This window comes from Podarcis muralis, chromosome 8, assembly GCF_964188315.1.
Source record: "Podarcis muralis chromosome 8, rPodMur119.hap1.1, whole genome shotgun sequence".
Lineage (NCBI taxonomy): Eukaryota > Metazoa > Chordata > Lepidosauria > Squamata > Lacertidae > Podarcis > Podarcis muralis.
The window spans coordinates 22,926,061-22,947,217 of NC_135662.1; the positions used below are offsets into that span (position 1 = coordinate 22,926,061).

At 43.6% G+C, this 21,157-nt stretch overlaps 1 protein-coding gene across 2 annotated transcripts in view; it reads right to left on the reverse strand.

The window, feature by feature from the left end:
- The window catches only part of GRHL2 (grainyhead like transcription factor 2), a 72,708-nt gene that overhangs the window by 36,693 nt on the left and 14,858 nt on the right, over positions 1-21,157 (reverse strand). The window contains exons 2-8 of one of the 2 annotated variants that reach the window (XM_028736371.2): positions 20,947-21,136; positions 19,105-19,172; positions 17,850-18,246; positions 16,265-16,320; positions 12,602-12,755; positions 10,601-10,712; positions 8,556-8,650 (exon numbers count right to left, since the gene is read on the reverse strand). In XM_028736371.2, coding sequence (XP_028592204.2) covers positions 8,556-8,650; positions 10,601-10,712; positions 12,602-12,755; positions 16,265-16,320; positions 17,850-18,246; positions 19,105-19,172; positions 20,947-21,136 — 1,072 coding nt within the window. Of the gene's footprint in view, positions 1-8,555; positions 8,651-10,600; positions 10,713-12,601; positions 12,759-16,264; positions 16,321-17,849; positions 18,247-19,104; positions 19,173-20,946; positions 21,137-21,157 lie in introns of both variants that reach the window. The other variant, XM_028736370.2, reaches the window with a different exon arrangement.

Genomic DNA, 21,157 nt, shown 5'->3' on the forward strand with positions numbered 1-21,157 from the left:
AAATAGTCTGATGTGGCATAAGGAAGCTTCCCATGTTCCTAGCAACTTTTGTATGTTAAAAACAAGCATCCTTTTGTTTGTTTGGGCAAAGAACTGTATATTCAACTCTAGGGAGTTCTATCTTCATGCCATAAAATAAATTAAGAGATCCATTGCTAACACTTTAAATTTTAAACAAAACTATCAACCCATTATATTTTAATCATTTGTTTTTGTTTCTGGTTTTTAGAATCTTGCTGCCAGTCCCAAGCCCTAAACACTGGGCACAGTAGAGCTTTAAATAAACAAAACTCCTTTGTGCAGAGTAAGTGCAGCTTTTATAGTTTCTTTTGACATCCGTTACCTTATAAATTCATGCAAAGTCAACGCCTTTGTTCTAGCTCAATACCAATGTCTCCAGCAAATGTTTACCTTTCCCTTTAAGAAGCTTCCTTTACCCTGCACCACACCCCAGCAACTACATAAAAACTCGGTTTGCTGCAAATGGTAGGTGCACACCTGTTCGGCTATTCGTATACACTGCAGTTGCTAGATGCATTGCAACCACAGCGTTTTATTTAAAACACCCTGCTTTATGTGCGATTTAAAGAACCCTGGCTCTCAGCCAAATACTACACTAGTTTTGGTAGTGGTGTTTACACACCGTTTCTTCTTTTCTAATTTTTAAAGTACTGAATGTTAACAGAAATTATACGTTTTTGTACGTGTTAACAAGAAAAAATTAAATACACACACATGCATAGCCGCACAAACCAAAGGTTAGAAATTATGAGGTTCTGCAGGTTTGGTAGGGATCTCTACTCATATTAGAGGCTGCTTACCCTTGCAAAACTACAGGGTCAGGACACGCTTTAGCAGGGTTGATCATACCGTTAGGCAGAATGAGGCAGCTGCATCAGATGGCAGCTGCTGGGGGGCAGGAAAAAGCAGTGAGAGGTTGGAGGGGGGAACTCTATGTGCCACATTGCCTGTCCTGACCCCCTCTAAGTTAGTCTACTGCCTTGACATGTGGCGGAGGACACTGGTGTTGAAATTCAATTCAGCGCCTCTGCCCTGCTCCCATTACACCCTCTTCTGGGTCTGCAAAAAGCACAGGTGTGCACAAGCTTTGAACGCACATAAAATGGTCATTCCCTGTATGTGGAAGTGTGTATGTATGTGCATGCTCATATGCTCCATGTTATCCTTTGCCTCAGGCAGCAAAATATATTTGGCCAGACCTGATCTTAAAAATTAAAGACTTCTCAGGTGTATGATGGGTTTATACACGCATACACAGGTACCAGGCAAAGAGAAGATGTTATTATAAAGCGAAGGCCAAAGGCCCGCCAATATTAAGGGTGCAAGAATTGTGTCACAACTCTCCATTCAAAAGAGCCCATCAGAATAAGAGTTATCGACTCCCAACAAAACAAGATGAATGGTGCACTAAAAACCAAAATAAGAACAATTATGTCCCTTCCAAATATTGCCCCTTGCAAGGGTTGCATATGCAGGCTTCTCTGGTGCCACCAGCAAACTAGTCTGCTACCAGGAGGCAGCACAGATGTGCTAATCTTGTGACAAGAGGGTACGAGTTTTGTGGGTGGAAAGGGAAAGGAAAAGGATACAGTTCCTCTAAGGCCGTCTTTCCCAATCTGGTGCCTCCAGATGTCTTGGGCTGATGGAAGGTGTCGTGTAATCCAAAACATCTGGAGGCACCAGGATAGGGAAGGCTATTCGAAGGCCAATTCTCCCCCTCCCTATGATTTTTCATGGGTTATATATAATAGGGCCAAGGTCAACTATGGAAACAAGCTTTTTATCAAGGATGAGGGACACACGCCTAATCTGGTGCATGTTGCACTAAAATATTCTAAAGCAGTGCTTCTCAGCTTGTGATAGTTCACAGTATGGGTCACGTGGTATAGTGCTTAAAAAGATCCACAGCAATCTCAAGATCTAAACAAGCAACTCTGCCCACATGGAAGTAGCTTCCCTATGGTATGGATGAGTCCCAGCTGGTTGGATTTTGTATTTACTCATTATCTTTATATAACATTTTTCCTCCAAAGAGCTCAAGGTGTCATACTAGGTCCTCCCCTCCCTATTTTACAGAGTAACCCTACAACAGGCATCCCCAAACTCTGCCTTCCAGCTGTTTTGGGACTACAATTCCCATCATCCCTGACCAGTGGTCCTGTTAGCAAGGGATGATGGGAGTTGTAGTTCAAAACAGCTGGAGGGCCGAGTTTGGGGATGCCTGCCCTACGAGGTAGGTTCAGCTGAGAGGCAGTGCCTGGCTCAAGAGCACCCCGTCAGCTTCACAGGTGAGTGGGAATTTGAACCTGGGTCTTCCCAGTGCTGGCCCAAGACTCTTAACAACCACAACACAGAAAAGTCCATGTCCTGTGTTATCAGTCTGGCTCGTGTGGATGACACATTCGCACATGCCTCAGCACTCTTGAGACTGCACTATATAGGCTTCCATGTCGCTAGGAGTGTCACTGAACACAGTGAATATGATGGTATCACTATGAAGATCCCTTCTCCTTCAAAAGTCGCTAGGATAAAATGTATTCCGCTTTAAGAAAGTGCTTTTTTTCCACATTCAACTCCAGGCGGTGCTCTGGTACACTGAGCCTTGAATCTTAATTTCCGTAAGAGAGGCCTTTGTATGGGTGAAATTCATTTTAATCTCAAAATTGTGGGAAAAGAGGGAAATGGCCCTGGAACAATGGAGCCAGTTGAAAAAACTATCCTTAAGGGAGGCTATAATTAGAGCTTCCAGCTCTCTGGAGTGAGGTAATTGTGGAGTGGGGTGGGGGTGGGGAGCCTCCTCCACAGGAGGGAATCCTATCTGCAAATGACTAGGTGAGCGAGAACGAGTTAATGCCCAGATATGGAAACTGCTCACCATGTGATCTTTCTAGCATTATGCCTCACATGAACCTATGGGAGGTAGGAATAGTATTGCAGTGAAGGGTGAGGAACACAAATCAGTGGGCATTTCCTCCCCTCCCCCCCCAGACCTGCAACCCCGAATTATTATTATTACAAGCTAATTCTTGTCAAAATACCTGGGTTATCAGTGCACACCTGTAGTCAGAGATAGTTGATACCTATAAAAATAATGTTCACGAAACACCACAAGAAGATGCTACAGCAGAAATGGCAGGCACCTCGACCGCCACATCTGCTGGTGTCAGGCTGACCAAAGGGTAGGAATGTCAGAAGCTGTCTCATAGGGTCCATCTAGCTCAGGATCGCCAACACTGATTTGTCAGCAGCTCCCTCCAATTTCAGATTTTCTCCAGCCCTACCTGGAGAAGCCAAGGGGGAGGAGGAGTTTGGGTTTGATATCCCGCTTTATCACTACCCAAAGGAGTCTCAAAGCAGCTAACATTTTCCTTTCCCTTCCTCCCCCACAACAAACACTCTGTGAGGTGAGTGGGGCTAAGAGACTTCAAAGAAGTGTGACTGGCCCAAGGTCACCCAGCAGCTGCATGTGGAGGAGCGGGGACGCAAACCCGGTTCCCCAGATTACGAGTCTACCGCTCTTAACCACTACACCACACCGAGACCTTTCGACTGCAAAGCAGATGCTCCTCCATACATTAGCCGCAAAATAGCCTGAGCACTTAAGTAAAACACATTTTAAATGCCTCAGCAATAGCTCAAAAATAAAGAGACACTCTATGCTGCTAACAAGGGAGAAAAGTGATGAAGGAAACAGGACTGGTGTTAGGGCATGTGTTAAAATGAGGTACCTCCTTCCCTCAGAGCCTCTGGTCCCTCCTCATTCAATCTCCTCCAGGCCTGGAAAGGTGCACTGAGTTCTCCACAAACCCAGTCCCATGGCTGCAACATCTGCTTGCCACCCCCACCCTTGCTTGCAAAACATGTCAAAGAATACTAGGAGGGACAAATCTGTAGTCACATCCCTTGGCAATGCGTGTTCAGTGCCCTTACATAAACTGCCACCTATGTATGCTCTTCCATCTGAATTTACCTTTAGCAAGCTCTGCCTATTTGCTGCAGTAGGTCGACAATTAGCAAAGATTTATCATACGAATGATAATTCATGTTGGAAATGTAAAGAAAAAGAAGGCACCTTTTATCATATGTGTTGGACGTGTCCTAAAGTTAAGGACTTCTGGGGAAAGATTTATAATGAGTTGAAAAAGTTGTTGAAAAATACATTTGTTAAGAAACCAGAATCTTTTTACTTGGAATCATAGAATCATAGAATCATAGAATCATAGAGTTGGAAGAGACCACAAGGGCCATCGAGTCCAACCCCCTGCCAAGCAGGAAACACCATCAGAGCACTCCTGACATATGGTTGTCAAGCCTCTGCTTAAAGACCTCCAAAGACGGAGACTCCACCACACTCCTTGGCAGCAAATTCCACTGTCGAACAGCTCTTACTGTCAGGAAGTTCTTCCTAATGTTTAGGTGGAATCTTCTTTCTTGTAGTTTGGATCCATTGCTCCGTGTCCGCTTCTCTGGAGCAGCAGAAAACAGCCTTTCTCCCTCCTCTATGTGACATCCTTTTATATATTTGTACATGGCTATCATATCACCCCGTAACCTCCTCTTCTCCAGGCTAAACATGCCCAGCTCCCTTAGCCGTTCCTCATAAGGCATCGTTTCCAGGCCTTTGACCATTTTGGTTGCCCTCCTCTGGACACGTTCGAGTTTGTCAGTGTCCTTCTTGAACTGTGGTGCCCAGAACTGGACACAGTACTCCAGGTGAGGTCTGACCAGAGCAGAATACAGTGGCACTATTACTTCCCTTGATCTAGATGCTATACTCCTATTGATGAGGCCCAGAATAATAGGATTATTAGGATTGGAATTGCCCAGAAAAGATGTTAGATTATTTTTGTATGCCACTACAGCAGCAAGACTGCTATTAGCTAAAAATTGGAAATCTCAAGAAATACCAACGGTAGAAGAATGGCAGATGAAGATGTTGGAGATTTTGGAGTTGGCTGACCTGACTGGAAGAATCCGCGATCAGAAAGAAGAGGAATATTAAGAAGATTGGAAGAAATTTAAAGATTATCTAGGTAAATATTGTAGTATAAGATAATTAGAAGGTACTTGAAAGTATCAAATAGGCCTAGGATTAGAATAAGAATGTTGTATAGTAATATGTATTTAAGCCAATAAGAAAAGAGATGAAGATAGTAAATTGGAGGAGTTAACTGTATTAGAAAGATGATCTTGGAGAACTGTTACAAAGGTGTGACAATGAAATTCAGTTAGGGGGGATTAGAGGAAGTCAGATAACACTGAAAGTTAATTTGGATTTTATTTTTTATTTTTTAAAAAAAATTATTCAAAATTTTCTAAACATTTATCCTCCAACACATATACTAAAAGGAAAAAGGAAAAAATAAATAAAAACAAATAATACTTCTAAAATCCAAATTAACTAACTGTGTTGTGTTGGAAAGTTAATTTGGATTTTAGAAGTATTAATTGTTTTTATTTATTTTTTCCTTTTTCCTTTTAGTATTGTAGTTTCGTTTTGTGTTTCTTATATGTTATATTTGTTATAAATGTTGAAAATTAATATTTTTATTTTTTTTAAAAAAGACAATGCCCAGCCTCACATCAATTCCCAAACCAATAGGGCCTCTTGGCGATGTGCTACAGGGCTTGTACTAGGACCTTGGCAGATCATGCACTGGTTCCCTGCTGGTTAGAGGGTGGAACTACAGGGAGTTCCTGCTGAAACTTTCAGACAGCACTCCATAATCCTCTTCACTTGTGATGTCAGGTGATGATAGCGGAACAATCAGGTGGCTCCATGGGAAAAGCTTTCCAAAGGTGAGATGCCACCAATGGAAGCACTCTCTTCCCCCACCTTTGGCTCCCTCACTTGAGAGGGTGAGGCCACCCAGAGGATGATCTCTGCAATGACCTTAGTAATGGGCAGGCTAATGTGGCCTGGGTGATCCTTGGGGACTCAGGTCCCAAATCATATAGAGCATTAATGGCAAGCACTATTACCTTTATTTGTGCTCTATAAATGGACAAGGAGCCAGTGAGACTGTTGAACCACTGGAAAAATATCTCCCCCCCCCACCCGCCCATTGCCTGGTTTGTTAGCAGCCTAGCTTGTTTTTGGACTACCGTAACTGGGTTGCGCTGTGGTCTAAACCACAGAGCCTAGGGCTTGCCGATCAGAAGGTCGGCGGTTCGAATCCCCGTGACGGGGTGAGCTCCCGTTGTTCGGTCCCAGCTCCTGCCCACCTAGCGGTTCGAAAGCATGTCAAAGCGCAAGTAGATAAATAAGAACCGCTCTGGTGGGAAGGTAAACGGCGTTTCCGTGCGCTGCTCTGGTTTGCCAGAAGCAGCTTTGTCATGCTAGCCACATGACCCGGAAGCTGTATGCGAACAAACGCCGGCTCTCTCGGCCTACAGAGCAAGATGAGTGCCGCAACCCCAGAGTCGTCCGCGACTGGACCTAATGGTCAGGGGTACCTTTACCTTTATCTTTACCTGTTTTTGGACTAGCTTGTTTTTGGACTAACCCAGCCTAGCAGGGTTTTGGACTAACTGTGGCTTCTGGCCAGTCTTCAAAGGCAGCCCCACAGACAATGCTTCATAGTAGCCTAAACTCTGCTGGAAAGGACTGTGGGACAGTTAAGAGTAAAATCCCACCAGTGTTTCTCGAACCAGGATAATACTTCATTTTCAACCAATAAAAAAACCGTAATGGCAACTGCTATTTTTGTTTTGTGAGCGGCAATAGGTTACTAAGACTTAGGTTCCCGCAGGATATTTGCTTCATACCATGGAGACCAGGGTCAGGCCGACCTGGGCTGCAACTTAATAGCGCTGATTGAAGTGAAAGGCGTTTCAACGGCAGGCTTGCAATTTCTGGTTAAGACTATTAGCCAGCATTTATCTGCAGGTAGGAACGATCTGAACTGCAACCCTGCGGACAAACACTGACAACGCCGAGGCAGGCCGAGGATGCTGTGAAACTAGAGTTATCCAGGGAGAGGAAATGGACAGAGTAATGATGTCAGGCTGTGTGCTATGTCAGGCTTAGATGCTTCAGTGAGAGTAGAGCACCCCTCTGTTTCTTGTAATGTTTCCTTTTGCTTTACAGAAGGATGGAAGAAGGCAAGTTATGCACACATGCTAAGGGCTATTTTGTTTGTCCATTCGTTTTGTAGGAAGTGGGTAATAGTTTAATTTATTATTATTATTATTATTTGGTGCAATGGACCTAACGGTCAGGGGTCCCTTTACCTTTATCTTTTATGCTCAGCACTTTTAAAGGTTCCCTCCTATGTTATTAACATCTTTTCAATAAAATGCTAACATTCTTCTGCAGGCAAAGGACTCACGCACAATGGGAGATTTGTCTCACTAAGCACAGCAGGATGTACTCTTTCATCAGCAAACATCAATAGCCCAAAATCACTCAGGCCATCAATGAAAGCTTTTCTGAACTCTTCTGCAAATGGACTTCCTTTGCTCAGTATTAAGACGGTCCTTCTGCTCCTAGTGTCACAATGGGCTGTCTTCAACCCTAAGCCCAGGAAATCCCATGCAGAAATGCAAGGATCACGTTTATCTTCCTTATATGCAGTCATGGCTACTCTTACTGAAAGGTCAAAGCATTACATTGTCACTGGGTTTTCCCTCTGGTTCCAAACTGTTTTCAGCTGCTTTTATTTACTCTAACAAAACAGAATGCAGCAGCACCAGTTCACCTTTCCTTTCTGTTAAATGGGCCTTCACTGAATCCTCACAATTTGTATCAATAATTACAACACTTTCTTGGATAAAAGGAGCCAAAAATAAAGTAAAAATCACTTTTACAGTCCTCACAAACATTTTTATATAAGTTTTGACTAATGTACATAGTTTTGCAAGGAATGTTCCTTAATATAATGCATTTTTGTATGTCTCCCCCCACTAATACCAATGCAGTTCTTGTTGTGGTAGTGCCCAATCACAAGATTTGAGGAATCTTCCAGAATTCCTTTTACAACTATCAGCTGCTGATGGTTTGTTTACCAAACTGATATATTATCAACATCCATTTTTGTATGAAAAGGTTTAAATTTATTTCTCCATAGGAGCTGAATAGCTGTTCACACAATTTCTACTTTTGTCCTTGCTATTTGCATTAGGGCTGGGGGAAAAGCTCTGTCTGACACTCTGAAGAACAGCTGCCCATCTGACCTAGTACCTCAAGTGGCGCAATGGGGCAATGCATCTGGCTGTTAACCAGAAGGTTAGTGGTTCAAGTCCACCCAGGGACAGCTGTAGGCAGGATTCCTGCACTGCGGGTCGCTTCTGACTCTATGATTCTATACCAGCTGGTTTCCTGGACCCTTAGTGGAAGAGAACATTTCAGCAGCCCTTCAAAGTAACATTTTATAAAATAGTTCCCAAGTCAGAATTCCCTCGAATTTCAGTAAAATATCAAAACCAGATATTTCTAAGCTTTAAATCAAGCATGACTACAAATCCTATTTTCTGAGCAGCCCTAATAAGTACAATTACATTTCAGTTAAGTTTGCTGGGGGATGATGCCTTACCTTTGCTTCTTCATTGACATCCCAAGTAAAAGATATGGCATTATAAGCGATTTCTTCTATATTCCCGATTGTGTTAAAGCTCTCCTTGTAGTCAGCTGCAAAAAAGAGCAGATCACAGATTATTTTGTAAAATTTAGATTTTTGTGTTTTTACTCAGGCATGTTTTCACATTCCACATCACTTTCATGGTGACTACAATATGTTCATGGTGACTACAATATGTTACACTACAGTGGTGCCTCGCAAGACGAAAAGAATCCGTTCCGTGATTCTCTTCGTCTAGCGGTTTTTTCGTCTTGCGAAACAACCCCATTAGCGGCTAAGCGGATTAGCGCTATTAGCGATTTAGCGCTATTAGCGGCTTAGCGGGCTTAGCGGCTAAGCTGTTAAAAGGCTATTAACGGCTTAGCGGCTTAGAAAAAGGGGGGGAAGCGGGGGGGGGAAATGGCGAGACTCGCAAGATGTTTTCGTCTTGCGAAGCAAGCCCACAGGGAACTTCGTCTTGCGAAGCGCCTCCGCGACGGAAAACCCTTTCGTCTTGCGGGTTTTTCGTCTTGCGAGGCATTCGTCTTGCGGGGCACCACTGTATCTATACGTATGTGTCACTTAGTTGATCACGATCCAGGTGTAACCTCTGTTTAATTCCTTTTGTTTTACTGAAGATGCCCTGACGCCTCCTCACAGAACTACATTTCCCCATGATTCCCTGGGAAGGGGGAATAACAATTAACATGATTGCATCGCCTCAGAAATAAGGCCAATTGTGGTCACTGGGAATTGCCAACTAAGAGTGTGCAAGATTGCAGCCAAAAAGAGTTTACAGCTGTGGTACAGATAAGCCCCGAGTCCTCAAGTGCCTTATCTTTATCTCATTTTGCACACCCAAAATTCATGCGTAAATATCACAGGCAATATTGTATGCAAAAGCACAAAAGACCCACTTAATAGCTCTTGGGTGGAAGCATTTTGCACGACATTAAATAGGAAAATGATATCCAGGACAACATATATAGTTAGGTTGTGCTGCTCTGACTCACACAGGACAGCAAGATCTGTTCAGTTTAGGTCACTCCAACTGAGAGTTAAAATGTGACAAAAGGTTTATGAGAAAGGCTGATTACAACTGATACAAATATAGCCTAGGGGAAAGGGAGGGTACAGTATGACAGTATCTTTTAAATATGTTAAGATTGCCATAAATAAGGGGAAGAGCCATGACTAGTGCCAAAAGCTAGGCAAGCTGAATAGCCATGGGGCATCTCTGCTCTGAAAAGCAAAAATGGGTACAATTCTGCTCGAATGGCGAGGGAGAGGTCATGGTGAGGAAAGAGAATGGGTGAGAGAAAATGGCTGATGGCCCAATGCCCCGGTTACTCCCAAATTCTGAGCCTATTTCGGGGGGGAATAATAATAATAATAATAATAATAATAATAATAATAATAATAATAATAATAGAGATGGGCTGATAGTTCATTGCCCTGAAGCCAGAACAAGGGATAAAAACCAATGTGGGAGTAAGATATAACATGAGCCAAATAACAGGAAAAGCTTCTGAGAAATGCAAGCCTACTGAGGCGGGTTTTCAGTTGACGAGGCGGGACTTACAAGTGAGTTACAACATGATCTAAAGCAGGTCATAATGGCAATGCTACTATCTCCTTATCTTTTGTTTACATTTCTAAAAAGAAGGAGAATGGAGAGGAAAATGAGAAACAAGAGGCAACAAGAAAAGAGAAAATGTACATGTAAGCTTGACAAAAGTCAAGTGGGTTCTATGATGTAAGTCAGCAATAAAGTTAGAAATGAATTCAGTACAGCACTGCTAAATGCAACGACTGGACCAGGGAAGTCCAATACCAAACTTGCATTCAGTGACCAGACTGGGGTGATCCAATAGCAAACTGATGGGTCACTAATTGGCCATCCCTGCTCTACAACAAAAACAACTTCCTGGTGCCTGCACTTATTCCCCTACCAGAAACCTCCAATGTTACAAGAAGGCACCAGTGAGCATGGATGCTCACAGGACTGCTTTCTCACTCACCAATGTCAAGGACCCTTTGCTTTGCTGTGTGCTGCCGAGAATGCCAGTACTTCCAATGCTTCAGCTGTTCGTCGCGGTTTTTATCCTCGCTGAACACAACCATGATCACACTCTGGAAAGACCACAGAAAAACCTTAGGATGGTTGATGGGGTTGACCAAGCATGAATGCTAAGCAAGATAAATCGTTAAACATTTTTTGTCTTGCCATTTGTACCTGCCTGGAGTACATTTTGCTCCTATTTTTCTGATAGGGAAATAAATAAATAGCTGGACTCTCGTATCCACAGATGTGCCAGGGAGGGACTTGCAAATCTTAATGAAACCACACACAACTGTCATGGCATTTGTAATAATAATAATTTATTATTTGTACCCCGCCCATCTGCCTGGGTTTCCCCAGCCACTCTGGGCGGCTTCCAACAAAGATGAAAAATACACTAAAATGTCACATATTTGTGACATTGGCAAGCACAGAGATCTTCCATAGGCTGCCTCTTGCCTCCTGTATTCACTTATTTTAAAACATTATATTTCTCTTTTCAAAACAAGTTTCAAAAAGGCATACCAGGGACGGGGGGTGACCCACCAATACTATCAAAACTGACATTTTTAAAAAGAGCAGAAAATAAAATAATTATTTTTATTTATTTATTTATTTATTTATTTATTTATTTATGCCCCGCCCATTTGGCTGGGTTTCCCCAGCCACTTTGGGCGGCTTCCAACAAAACACTAAAATACAATAACCTATCAGACATTAAAAGTTTCCTAAACAGGATTTCAGCTATTGAAGGCTTCTTGAAAAGGTCTTACAGCCCAACTAGACATGTTGTGTGTCACCCTTGAATACAATCATCCATGATTTACTTCTTGAAATAAATATATCAGTGGGGTAGTTTGAATTCAGCTTGGGGGTTCAGGCGCTGGGTGAAGAGAGGTTAATTCCCTCCTCCACACTGTTTTCCCAGTGAAAAATGCCCTATATGGTGTCTTTATGTTTTGTCCCATTCGGCAACTAACAATTTCATGTTTTCACGGGGGAAACAGCGTGTGGGAGGGCAAAGACTAAAACCCTCTCATCCAGTGCTGAAGCACCAAGCTCTCAAAATCCATTTTAAAAATGAAACAGGGAATCCTATGCACATATCTCTCTGGTCACATCTAGTTTGCCTCCCACGCCTTGCCCTTGAAAGTTCTTTTTAAAGTCAAGATGCTTTTATCATTACTTCGCATTTGTATGCTCAAAGCACTAAGGATTGGCCATATCCAAGCTGCTGCAGCATGGAGGTGCAGAAATCTCCCTGGGCACTGTTACACTTTCTGCCTGAGGCAGGTTTTGATGCAGCACACCATCAAAACTGATTGTAACCAATGCCCTTGTGCTGACTTTGTGGCTTTCTGTGGACTTTTAAATGTTTTGTCTCGTTGTTGTTTTACTGTTCAGGACTATACAGTGGTACCTCGGGTTAAGTACTTAATTCGTTCCGGAGGTCCGTTCTTAACCTGAAACTGTTCTTAACCTGAAGCACCACTTTAGCTAATCGGGCCTTCCGCTGCTGCCACCACGCCATCGGAGCACAATTTCTGTTCTTATCCTGAAGCAAAGTTCTTAACCTGAGGTAATATTTTTGGGTTAGCGGAGTCTGTAACCTGAAGTCTCTGTAACCCGAGATACCACTGTATGCTGCCCTAGGAGCTTTTTTAAACTGAAGGATGATCTCGTTCCAATAAATAAACAAATGGGAACGAAGATAACTTAGTAGTCCATTAAACATTGCTAGAGGAGTTCTGTTGTTTTTTTTAAAGAAAAAAGCAGATCGAACCTGTTTCAGCTGACTGCTTCGTAAGTCTGTTGGCAGAAATGATTGGCCGTGTCAACAAAGTGTGTTTGGAGGCAGGGTGAACACAAACACACACACACACACACACACACACACACACACACACACAGAGCGCCATTAGTTTATCACTATTACCAATCTCATAAAGACCAGCCGTACCCTGACTTTGCTGATGGGATGTCTGAAGCATTTGTTGTCTCCAGTCTCGCTCAGAGTTATGGCATAGAACTGCCCTTTGTTTAAGTACGTCATCGGTCCTTCTCCTTGCTTTTGACGCAGGGATTTGGTCGCTTCCAAAGTATAACGGAATGTGCTGCTATGTGAAGAAAGTTAGAACACAACACCAACAGAATTAATAACAAAAGCCATTAAGTTCTAAAACACAGATATTAGGCTTTTATGGAGTCATATAAATGGCCGCAGTTCAAGAACTAGCCTGGCACAGCTAGCCTGGAAATGGGAAATACAGATTCAGCTCTGCCATCAGGTATGAAGCTCAGCTGGTGGCCTTGAACCAGCCGCCATTCCCTCTCAGCCTAACTTACCACAAAGGGATGCAAGTTTAAGAAGAACAATTCCAAGCGCCTTGGAGGAAGGAGAGGTGTGGGCAGAATAAAAGTGAAACAAAAATAAACAAAAGGTCTAGGTAACTGCCATGGTATTTACGTCAGAGCCTGTAATGTTGTCATAATGGAATTTATTGGCCACAAAGCAAACACAGCACACACCCATCCCTAGGGTGATTTATTATTGCATTCCATATTTTTACATAGATAGATGTGTTTATTTTATTTTATAAAAAAAGGCGGGGGGGGTGTTGTTTGTTTGTTCGCAGATTTATAAGCTGCTTCCCAACAAATGTTTCCGAAGCAGCGCACCACTAAACACACACATAGCAAATTATATATATATATAATTTAAGAAGCATTGAGAGTTGCTGGCGTTCAGTGTAGACAGTATGGAGCAAAATGGTCCAATGGCCTGACTCAGAATAAGGCAGATTCCTATATTCCTATGGTTTCAAGGAAAAATTATTTACTATGGATAATTTATTTACACTCCTGTTTTCAACAGGAACGCCTGGGCTTCTTGCCGTTCTACTGCGTTGTCTCTTTTACAGAAGCCAAAGTGGGCATATATATATATAAAATACAGCCTAATCTATCCAACTGCTGACCTACCCCTTTCTGAGCATCAATGCCCTGGCACAGCAGATGTTAGAAAAGGGCTGCAGGAGTCCAATGAATGCAGAATATTACACAACTGAATCAAAACTTTCTCTCTTTTTAGTACTGCATTTCCTAGAAACCAGCTTGCGTGACGTTTGATCACCAACAGGCAACATGCCGCTACTGGCTGGAGAGGAACAAGAAACGGCGGCCGCAAGCCACGGGAGGTGACCCCTAACTATTCTCCCCCACAGTGACTTGCTGTCGCTCCCGCTAGGACAAAAATTGAGCTTTGAACAAATGCTGCAGCTACAGGAAAAGGAGCACGCAAAAGCTGCTACCCCAAGGCGTCAGAGAGGTGAAAAGGTAATAAGCAGCCTGCTGATGCTACAAGGGTTTGTGGCAGGCCCAGAGCTAAGGTGACATATAGTGGCAAGAGGTGCGAGATCCCAGGGTTTGTGTTTCCTTTTGGAACTGAGACTGGGGTGTCTTTATTTAAGCCTTGGGACGTAAATACCTATAGGAATGTCTCCAACCATACTAAAATAACCATGTATTAAGATCATCACGGGAGGCTCTGGTGCTTATGCCGCAGCCAATGCAGATCTGCTAATTCGGGGAAAGGCGTTCTCTGTAGCGGCGCCCCACCTACGCAATGCCCTCCCCTCAAGAGATGCAGCAGGTGCCAACTTTTCTGAACTCACCAGCAGTCTAAGGGCTACTGATTTGCCCAGGCCTTTGTAGGGGTTTAGTCAGTTGGCAAGCAGCTTTAATCTGTATTAATCTGTATTATATTTGGCAATGTTTGATGTTTTAGCCGCCCTGTTTTATGAGACTTATTGATGTGGTTTTACCTATTTTTGGGCCCCGCCCTTGGATAGCTGTGTGGTGATGAACAGCGGGTGAGAAATACTTTCAAGCAAACCAACAAGCCAGCTCTTAAAAGTAACACAATTGATTTGCTGAAAACTGACACTTGATCTTCACTTGCTTTTTGTGAGGCCTTGCCTTTCTCAAATAAAAGTCTTCAGTTTTAATGCTTTAAAGGAAACAATAATTCAGGAAGGTTTGGAGCACAAATTCCTAAAACCTTTTTCTATTTAAACGTAAGAGCTTCATTCGTAGTGTTTGGAGCATAAGCCAGGGCAGGGTTAGGCAGCAGCAAATTCGGCTGCTATTTGTGAACAGACTTTCCTGACAATGTTCTTAAAACTCAGAATATACCTGACCAAAATTGTAATCTCTTTCCTAAAGCACAAGGGAAATTTCTTCCATCCCATTGATGGAAGTGATGGAAGTGCCCTAGAGTAGGAGGAGTTATACAGAGAGCAATTCCAAATTTATATTATTTTACTCTTACCTGGCTGTAAGGTCTAAGAAGCCAGTGTTATTCAAAAGCAGCAGAAATGCTCCCTCTAATCTTAGTGGGTGTTGGATTCAAACTTGGCTCCTTTTTTAAATTGAATAATTCATTTTTGTCTAGGAAAGTACTAAAACTGTAAGGCTTTAAACCTTTTGCCTTGCTGTGTTAGGGTTCTTTGAAGAGGAAGGTTTTTTGGCCAATGGGGGGGGGGATCATTTCCTCATAATCAGCTTCATGTTGCGTTGGTGAGGTATGAAAGGTTATCCTTACATTGCTATCTCTCATGTTAGCATGGCCAACCAGAATGCTTTCCTAAGGCACATTTCACACACACCCTTTTTAAAAGTTTATTGTTCTAGCCAAAGGCCTGAGTGTGAATAACGCAATCACGGAAATAGAGCCAATCACAAAGGTCTGTCCTGTCTGATCATCACCCTTCTCCCTGATGGGGTGGCATCTGGCTGTGAAAGAGCTTTGCAGGATACACACCTGTGAATAATGCATCCACTGTTCTTATTTTGGCATTTATTTTGCTTAGGCATTTTAAGCATCCTTCATTATTGTTTTTGCCCACTTTTAAACTGCCTCTGTTGTCGATGAGCTCATCTTATGGTTGTTCATCTACACGTCGGTTGCATATTTTAAGCTGTACCTTGCACTGCAGTCTAGACTGCAGAAAGAAGAGATGTAGATACAGTGGTACCTCGGGTTAAGTACTTAATTCATTCCGGAGGTCCGTTCTTAACCTGAAACTGTTCTTAACCTGAAGCACCACTTTAGCTAATGGGGCCTCCCGCTGCCGCCGCGCCACCAGAGCACAATTTCTGTTCTTATCCTGAAGCAAAGTTCTTAACCTGAAGCATTATTTCTGGGTTAGCGGAGTCTGTAACCTGAAGCGTATGTAACCTGACGCGTATGTAACCCGAGGTACCACTGTATTTTAAATAAATAAATATTAAGTGCACCAGTGATGGCCACTGTCACAACACAGACTTGAGAAATGAAAGACCAAGAGCTTGAATAGCGCCACATTTTCAGCATTATTTATACTAACTGTGCCTTGAAGGACAAGTGTACCAAATTTCAGCCTCCTATTCGTTGAGAAAGTGCCTTAACAATTTTGATACCTCCACCAGCTGGTGAGAGAGGCACAAGGAAAAAAGAAGGAATGCTGAAAGGAGACCATCACACTTTCCTGGATGATGGAGTAGCCACCAAGGATGGGCCCTGCATGCCCTCTGTTTACACCTGATGCAAGCCACGAGAGTCCAGTGCGCTGCTGTTACTTACTTGGCTGTTTGTTCGTAAATGTATTCCTCAGGCCCCACAGATCCACTGCGGTATTTCTGGAAAACAAACAGGAAATGTGCATCAAAAGAGTCAAATGTGAGAGCCAGTGTGATGTATTGGTTAAGAACAGTAGACTCGTAATCTGGGGAACCGGGTTCGCGTCTCCGCTCCTCCACATGCAGCTGCTGGGTGACCTTGGGCTAGTCACACTTCTCTGAAGTCTCTCAGCCCCACTCACCTCACAGAGTGTTTGTTGTGGTGGAGGAAGGGAAAGGAGAATGTTAGCCGCTTTGAGACTCCTTCGGGTAGTGATAAACTGGGATATCAAATCCAATCTCTTCAAATCAAATTGCTCGCGTTTTAAAAGTCAAAGGATTACTGATACGGTTAATCAGGTACTTTATTAATTACATTTGCATATGGCTAAAACAAGGGTCTCGTTTGCACACCACAGTAAGCCAAAGGGGGGCTTACTACTGTGACCATGCAAATGTCCAGGATTCTTGAGACAAACTTGCCTCTGCTTCGCTCCCTGGGCTTTTAACCCCATCGCAGTGCAGCAGCTAAGCCAAGTTTTGGCTGACTGTGTCGTCCAAGCTGGTTTTCTCCACCAGATCTACAATCTGTAGCCATAGGACAAACCTTGCTTACAGATCACGATTAAGGAAGAAGGACCTTAATCGCGATTCCCTGGTTTGGGTGACATGCCGCACGGGAGTTGAAAGCCTGGGGAAGAGCAAAGCAGAAGTGAGCTGGCTTCTGGAAGGCATGCTAAGATATAAACATGGCCAATATTTTTGAATGCCAGAAATAGGCTTTGTTTTCCATGTGAAGCCCAAGAATAGGACATTATCTCAGAAGAGGTATTCCCTTCTTTGTGGCAGGAGATGTATCCCTTCTTTGTGGCAGAAAAGAGGGAATGCCTCTTTTAAGCTTGGCATTTGCAGTTCTTATAAAAATAACAAGTTGGCTCCAGCCTGTTAGCTGAAAACAGTGGGACTAAGATTCATGAGTCGCTTATGATTTTGAGAACACCCAAGCTCAACTATTTTTCTATGGATCTAAACAAGGTATATATTAAAAAATCTGCTGTCCATCTATGCAGCTGACAAAAGAATAAGAAAGGCTGCAATCCTAATCCTATTTACCTGGGTGCTGTGGGTTAAACCACAGAGCCTAGGATTTGCTGATCAGAAGGTAGGTGGTTCGAATCCCACGACAGGGTGAGGTCCCAGCTCCTGCCAACCTAGCGGTTCAAAAGCACGAAGTGCAAGTAGATAAATAGGTACCACACTGACGGGAAGGTAAACGGCGTTTCCGTGCGCTGCTCTGATTCGCCAGAAGCGGCTTAGTCATGCTGGCCACATGACCCGGAAGCTATATGCCAGCTCCCTCAGCCAGTAAAGTGAAATGAGCGCCGCAACCCTAGAGTCGTCCACGACTGGACCTAATGGTCAGGGGTCCCTTTACCTTTACGAAACCCCACTGAATTCAATAGGGCTTTTCCTCTGCTGAATAGGCCTGGTTAGGATTGTGCTGTTGGTCAGAACTGCCATACCCACAGCAGCCCAACCGAAAGACATACCTCTGCCCCTCCATCTTTGAAAGTTTCACTGTAAGTGCTATCGGGAGTGCTCCGCTGGTCATCTTTCAGGTAGGCTGAAGGGGGCATGATGCTGGGCACCTCGTAATGCGCATGCTCAAATATAACGCTCCGGTGCTCCTCATTTTCTCCCCTTGCGTAATGCGCTGATGGAGCCACGTAAACAGGGGTGTACTCTTCTGCTTTCACCACCATCACCCCCGTCACAGAAATGGAAGTAGGGCTTCCGGATACGCTGGAACTGAACTGCTCCCTTTTCGAAGTCTCCAGCTGCTCCTGATTCAGAGAAAGGTTCACCGGCACTGTTTTCAAAACCTGGACTCTGTTTTCCCCACCGCTGGCCAAGTTGCTCTGAGCTTCACTGGTGGAAAGGCAACTTCTGGGGAAAGAAATGTGAATAAAAGGTCATGGGCTAAGTTTCGTAACTACGGTTAACCGGTGTGGTGCAGTGGTTAGTGCTGGACTAGTACTAGGAGGCCCTGGGTTCAAATCCCCACTTGGCCATCAAGCTTGTTGTGTGGCCTTGAGTCAGTCTTACTCTTTTCTCAGCTTTATAGGGCAGTTCTGAGGGAAGTATTAGCTGCTCTCTCTCTTGCTCTCTCTGTGTGTATATGTGTGTGTGGACACATGCACAGGGAGAACCATGGACCAACCTCTGCTGCTTGGAAAAAAGATGGGCTATAAATAAATAAGATTCCACTTTTCTGGCTTAATGTTTATATTGTTATGGCTTTATATTGGAGCATTATTGCTTTTAATTGCACTGTTACCCACCCTGAGATAAGTTGAATAAAAGGCATATGCAAATAAATAAAAAATGAAAAAACAAACAAACACGTAATCTGAACTGTAATAGTTATTAACACATAACGTTTCATACTGTTTAAGCTGATTGGCTTGGATCCCTAAGATGCAATTGTTTTCATTGCTTTTATACATGCAACTATTTTATAAATGTTTTTTGTTGTGTTGCGAAATTGCTTTGAGATACTTCACAGGAAGCAATTCATAAATGAAATAAACAGTATTTATACTGTATGGTGAACAGGAGCAGATCCAGGAGGCTCTTGTTAGTGGACCCCTATGTGGGTGCCCTACCATGGTGAATCTTGACCCCAGCCATGATCATAAGCCATCTTGCTACTTTTTAAAATTTGTACTCCAGCAAGTATTCCACCCCACCCCGCTTAGATGCAGCCTATTGATGTGTTTTTAAAATAATAATATAATACTGTACCTTTTATCTTGGTCTTCTTGATTATCACTCACTTTGTTAAGAGACAACACCCTTTTATCTCTAGGAACCTGAAACAACAGGATTCACATTATGCGACTATGATAGTGACGGCAGGGGATAAGATTAGCCAGCTGGGCCAAATTTGACTCTGAAAGCAATCTTATCTGCTCCCTGTAAAAGGTAAAGGTACCCTGACCATTAAGTTCAGTTGTGAACGACTCTGGGGTTGCAGAGCTCATCTCATTTTACTGGCCGAGGGAGCCGACGTTTGTCCACAGACAGTTTTTCCAGGTCATGTGGCCAGCATGACTAAGCCGCTTCTGGCGAAACCAGAGCAACGCACAGAAACACCGTTTACCTTCCCGCCAGAGCGGTACCTATTTATCTACTTGCACTTTGACGTTCTTTCAAACTGCTAGGTTGGCAGGAGCTGGGACCGAGCAACGGGAGCTCACCCTGTTGCGGGGATTCGAACCACCGACCTTCCGATCGGCAAGGCCTAGGCTCAGTGGTTTAGACCACAGCACCACCCGCGTCCCTGTTCCCTGACGACCTGCTAAATTTAAAAAGCAAGGTGTCACAAGAAGTTTCCCCACACTTTCAGGGGAAAGTAACATACAGCACTGGGCACATCTGTTAGTGTTATGTGTTTCTCTCTCTTATACTTTAAAAGATGGAGGAGAGGGCTGCCTATGGCTCCTAGACATGATGGCTGTACTTTTCCACCACAGTTGGAGACAGCAACGCTTCCAGATGCCAGTTGCTAGAATCCACAGGAAAGGAGAGTGCTTGTATGCTTGAATCCTGCTTGACGGTTTCCCAAAGGCATCTGAGTGGCCACTATGAGAAAGGAATGCTGGATTTGATGCGCTGTTGACCTGATACAGCAGGCTATTCTTACGTTGTTACGTTACGTTACGTAACGTTATGTTCCAATCACTGGGGGTCCAGATTAGATGTGACTGTCATTTTACTCAAGAGTAAGGTAAAGGGACCCCTGACCATTAGGTCCAGTCATGGACGACTCTGGGGTTGCGGCGCTCATCTCGCTTTATTGGCCGAGGGAGCCGGCGTACAGCTTCCAGGTCATGTGGTCAGCATAACTAAGCCACTTCTGGCGAACCAGAGCAGTTTCAAAAAAGAAAAGGGGGGGAATTTTTCCAGTTGTAAGCAAAAAGCCCAAACTTTATTATTATTTATGTATTTAGGAATTTAGATATCACAGCTTTTGAGGCACTTTGCAATTTACACTTGGCATACAATAAAATCAAAGAATGACAAGACAGCAAAACCAAAACAAAACATGAAAGCAAAGCAACACTAAAAACCATCCAGAGCATCAAGGCAAAAGAAATACAACCAAAGCCCCTGGCAGAAGTTTTAAAATCTCAGCTATTCATCTAAAGCAGGGGTGGACTAACTTGTGTCCCTTCAAATGGTGCTGAACTTCAACTCCCTTTGGTCTCAAACAGTGAAGCCAATGGTCAGGGATGCTGGGAGTTATGGTCCAACAACATCTGGAGGGCCACAGGGTAGCAACTCCTGGACTTAAAGGCTAAATGAGAGGCAGTTAGCCAGGCCTCCATAAGAAGGACATTCACAACCTCGGTGCCACTACCAGAAAGGCCCTGTTCTGTGTCGCAGCGAAGCAAACTTCCAGAGGTCGAAAGATAGACAGCAACACCTCAGATGACCACTATAGAGAGTGAGCAGATTCATGCAGGAGGCAGTTCTTCAAATAAGCTGGCCCCAGGACACCGAGGGCTTTATAGGTCATAAAACACAAGCTGAATTTAGCAAGAAGTCAGTGCAGCTTGATTAACCCTCGTTTGAACTCCCTACCTTGTAATAATCGTACAGTAATCCAAGAGCAGCTGCACTGTCCTCGTCCCCATTGATGCTCATCATAGCCTTTGTAGCTGCTGTTAAGGGGTTTTCCAGATAAGATTTCCAGGCTTCATCTTCACTCGTGTAAGCCCTCCTGGTATTGAATGGAGCATCACTTGGCACCACAGTCACAAGCCGGTTTTTACTGCAGAAGGAACAGGCAAAC